This window comes from Camelina sativa, chromosome 10 (genome assembly GCF_030686135.1).
Source record: "Camelina sativa cultivar CO46 ecotype springtype chromosome 10, ASM3068613v1".
NCBI lineage: Eukaryota > Viridiplantae > Streptophyta > Magnoliopsida > Brassicales > Brassicaceae > Camelina > Camelina sativa.
This window is the reverse complement of record NC_141889.1, coordinates 25,855,707-25,859,275: the sequence shown is the minus strand read 5'-3', so window position 1 is coordinate 25,859,275 and position 3,569 is coordinate 25,855,707. Positions and strand designations below refer to the sequence as shown.

Here is a 3,569-nt window from a genome sequence, read left to right as displayed (position 1 = left end):
TAGTTCTCAACATCATCCCATACACCGCACCAGTTTGGTGTTAACAACAACCCAACAGACCAAGCCTCTTTCACATCTTTCATTGTCAAATCGGTTGTATGCTTTGTGTGGATTTCTTGATCTCTTTGGAAAAGGGCGCCACATGAGAGAGAACCCAACTATACTGCTACAGTTTGACATATCCTCATGGCTCAATTTGGTCTTTGCCTCCTTTGCTTTTGTTATTTGGGAAGTTCTGCTGCTCTATGGTCTATTGCCCTGTACCTCAATGTTGACATCCGACGATCTTCAGCAAACCTTTCTCAGCACCATCACAATCATCCGGGCTACAAACCACCGAATCCCTGTCATTGCATTGCTTCTGCTAGTGCTCCTCGCTCCGGTGAGACCCATGGCTCTGATTCCTCTACCAACGTCACAATGTCTTAAGATCGTGAACACTTTGTCTTCTGTTGAATTTTTCGATGTTGATCAGTCTAGCAACCGTGATCTCACATGTCTCAAGCCGCTTCTTAGTGTTTGTTTCATAGTTCTCTCGAACTTTTGCTTGATTTTATATGTTTCTTTGCTTATGGTTTTGGGAAAAGCCTTTGTTTGTAACTTTTTAAACATTTGGGATTTGTTTCCCTCCTTCTATAATGTTTCTATTTGATTGAATGGAAGCTTCGGTTTGTCCAAAAAAAAAATGCATAGTGAAGTAAAAAACGATTTATGTAACTGTATTTATAAAATTCTAAACATAAAATAAAATTGAAGGATCACTTAAAGAAAAATAAAAGATTAATTACGCAATTTAACTTAAATTTTTTTTATCTAAAATGAAGATATTGAAAGGGTCACATTGTTTTGGGTAAACTATGAAAAAGAATCTTGAAAAAACAATCCATCTAAAAATATAAAATCAATGGTCACAAAATATAAAAAAATATGGTATGCAAGCCGTTACAAAAATGATATGTGATGTAGCATATCTCATAAGACATATTATCAACTGGAGCTACAATTCTATAAAATAAAAATATATATATATATATATATAACAAGCTTAAGATTTCATCAATTTTATCAAATAATTTTAACCCAAAATATTGGCAGAACCAACATATTTAAAGTAAGCTATAGTTTTTGTAGAACACGAAGCTGAGATTGCATCACTAAATTAATATCTTAAAATAACATATGGATGTAATTTGAAATACTGAATAAATATTTATTGTCGGGTTTAACCGTTTCACAATTTAAACATTCTTGACTTGGTCTGAAATTATATTATCGGAGGTGATGCGCTTGAACAACTCCATTGTAGCACAAAACCCTAAAAATGTTGATGAAACTTTGTAGGGAAAAAGTAAAATTTTCATTACAAAAATATCCAATCATTTTACCACTAGTCTACCACACTCTTGGCAAATTAGGAGAACATTTGTATTTAATTTTATCTATTTCTTTATTAACATAGAACTATGCTTTTCAATATTAAAGAATTCTATTAATTTAATAGTAGAAAGTCGAATAAGAAATTAGAGCTATTTCTTTTTAACTTATAAATAAATTCTTTTTTTTTAGTAAATTAAAATGATTTCTTTTTAGATAGATTAAAATAAATTCTTTTTTTAGTAAAGAACTAAAATGATTATACACACTAATTACCTTTACTGTATACGATAATTTTGTTTAATATTAATTTATCATTATGTGTACCAAACCTCATTTTCTATAAATATAAGCCAGCACATTTCTCTTCTTCTTACAAGCAAAAAAAAAAAGAAAAATAGAGAGAGAATGGGGAAGTTAATGGCAAAGAGTTTTTGCATTGGATTTGGATGTGGAAGAATTGGGACGACGGGCAGCAACAAAAGATCATCCTCATCATCATCATCTTCATCATTATCATCATCATCTTCATCATCGTCATGTAACAACAACAACATAAAATGGGAGATGAGGCCTGGAGGGATGCTGGTTCAGAAGAGATCAGAAGACTCCAACACTGAAGATTTAATCAGCCTTAAAGTCTCCACTGTTTCTCAACTTTCATATGAAATCTCCATAGATGCCAATTCTACTTTCGGTAATTACATAGTTTTTTTCTCTTTTCTTTTTGATTGAATTCATAGCTTTTGCATATCTATAACTCCTCTAATTTTGATGAAGCACATATATATATATATATTTACATTAATATAGTTCATAAATTAGAATATATAGTAGGTACGGTGTATGTGAATATGATTATGAAGAATGTTTTTCTTTGTTATCATTGTTGAAACCAGCTAACAAAAACTAACTACTCACTCATTTTACCATGGTAAATCTGGTTCTAGAAATTTGATATATGTATAAATTCATCCGTAATATATAATGTTATCACCGGTCAAAAAGTGCCAATATATAAAATTACTTCATCAAGATTTATGCATGCAACTATAAAGGATGGTTTGTGTATACTGTGTCAATTTAATATAACGCGTTTGATATATTTATTCTAGTTTGGTTGGTTAATTAGATGACAGAAAGTTTCATAATATAGGATGTTTTAGAAGTTTTTTTTGTTTCATAATATAAGATATTTTTAACTTTTTAGGTAACTTTTAGATTACTTTTTTCTTTTTTTCTTTTTTTTTATACAGTTTTGTTTATGATTGGTTGAACTTTTTTAAAGTGGTTATTTCTTAATCTGCGTACTTTCACTTCAAACATCTTATATTTTGAAACGGCGGGAGTATACGGTTGTAACATGTTTTAATACAAAACGGTCACTATTCACTAATATATAATTTCTCATTTGATGTATATTTTTTTTCAGGTGAATTGAAGATGATGATAACAATAGTGAGTGGAATTGAGGCAAAAGAGCAAAGACTCGTGTTCAGAGGAAAGGAAAGAGAAGACAGAGAATACTTACACATGATTGGTATTGGAGATGGAGATAAGGTCTTTTTATTACAAGATCCTGCTTTTAAGGAGATGAAACCTACTCATCTCCCAATTACTGTCTAATTTTAATTCCTTACTTTATTAATTTGATTAAATCAACCGATTAGTTAGCTCTAATCCACCCTTAAAACACTTTCTAATCGAAGTTCTTGATTTTTTTGCAAGACTTTGGTTGCTACTGTATTGGCTGACATTTAGTTTGAGCCTGATCAGTAATTATGGTTATATATATTTTGATAGTCATTTGATGGATGATTGAAGTTGGAATATTATGTCGATTATATTTTTGAGTGTAAAATTGTCTGCTATCCGATACTATTTTTGAATTTCAATTTTTTAAATAATGTGATTTCATTTAAGTGTCAAACTGTCAATGGAGTGTGTGTGGTGTAAACAATTATCCTATGTGAGTGTTCAAATATTGCTATAAAAATAGTGGTTCGCGTTTAAGAAAGTAGCTGCAAAATAACGGATGGTTAGCTATGAAAATTAACTTCGAAGTTTACATCCTCAATTTAAAGATTATCATGCATGCTAAATTGCTACTAGTAACAGCCGTTTGCATGATTTGTAAAATGTTTAAATTATAAAGAAGGATATACAAAATTATTTAGGAAACAAGCGATGTTTTA

General features: G+C 30.3%; 1 protein-coding gene across 1 annotated transcript; it reads left to right on the top strand.

Annotated features, from left to right (window-relative positions):
* Positions 1-1,752: 1,752 nt before the first annotated feature.
* LOC104719729 (BAG family molecular chaperone regulator 2-like) lies at positions 1,753-3,260 on the top strand. Its single transcript, XM_010437697.3, has 2 exons — positions 1,753-2,071; positions 2,807-3,260. The coding sequence occupies exons 1-2, from the start codon at positions 1,783-1,785 to the stop codon at positions 2,998-3,000; spliced, it is 483 nt and encodes a 160-aa protein (XP_010435999.2). The 5' UTR covers positions 1,753-1,782; the 3' UTR covers positions 3,001-3,260.
* The last annotated feature ends 309 nt before the right edge of the window (positions 3,261-3,569 follow it).

What these genes read in the sequence shown, in the direction of transcription:
- LOC104719729 (XM_010437697.3), top strand. Translation starts at nt 1,783, where the DNA reads ATGGGGAAGTTAATGGCAAAGAGTTTTTGCATTGGATTTGGATGTGGA. An exon ending in AGATGCCAATTCTACTTTCG is followed by an intron (nt 2,072 to 2,806) that starts GTAATTACATAG and finishes ATTTTTTTTCAG; the next exon opens with GTGAATTGAAGATGATGATA.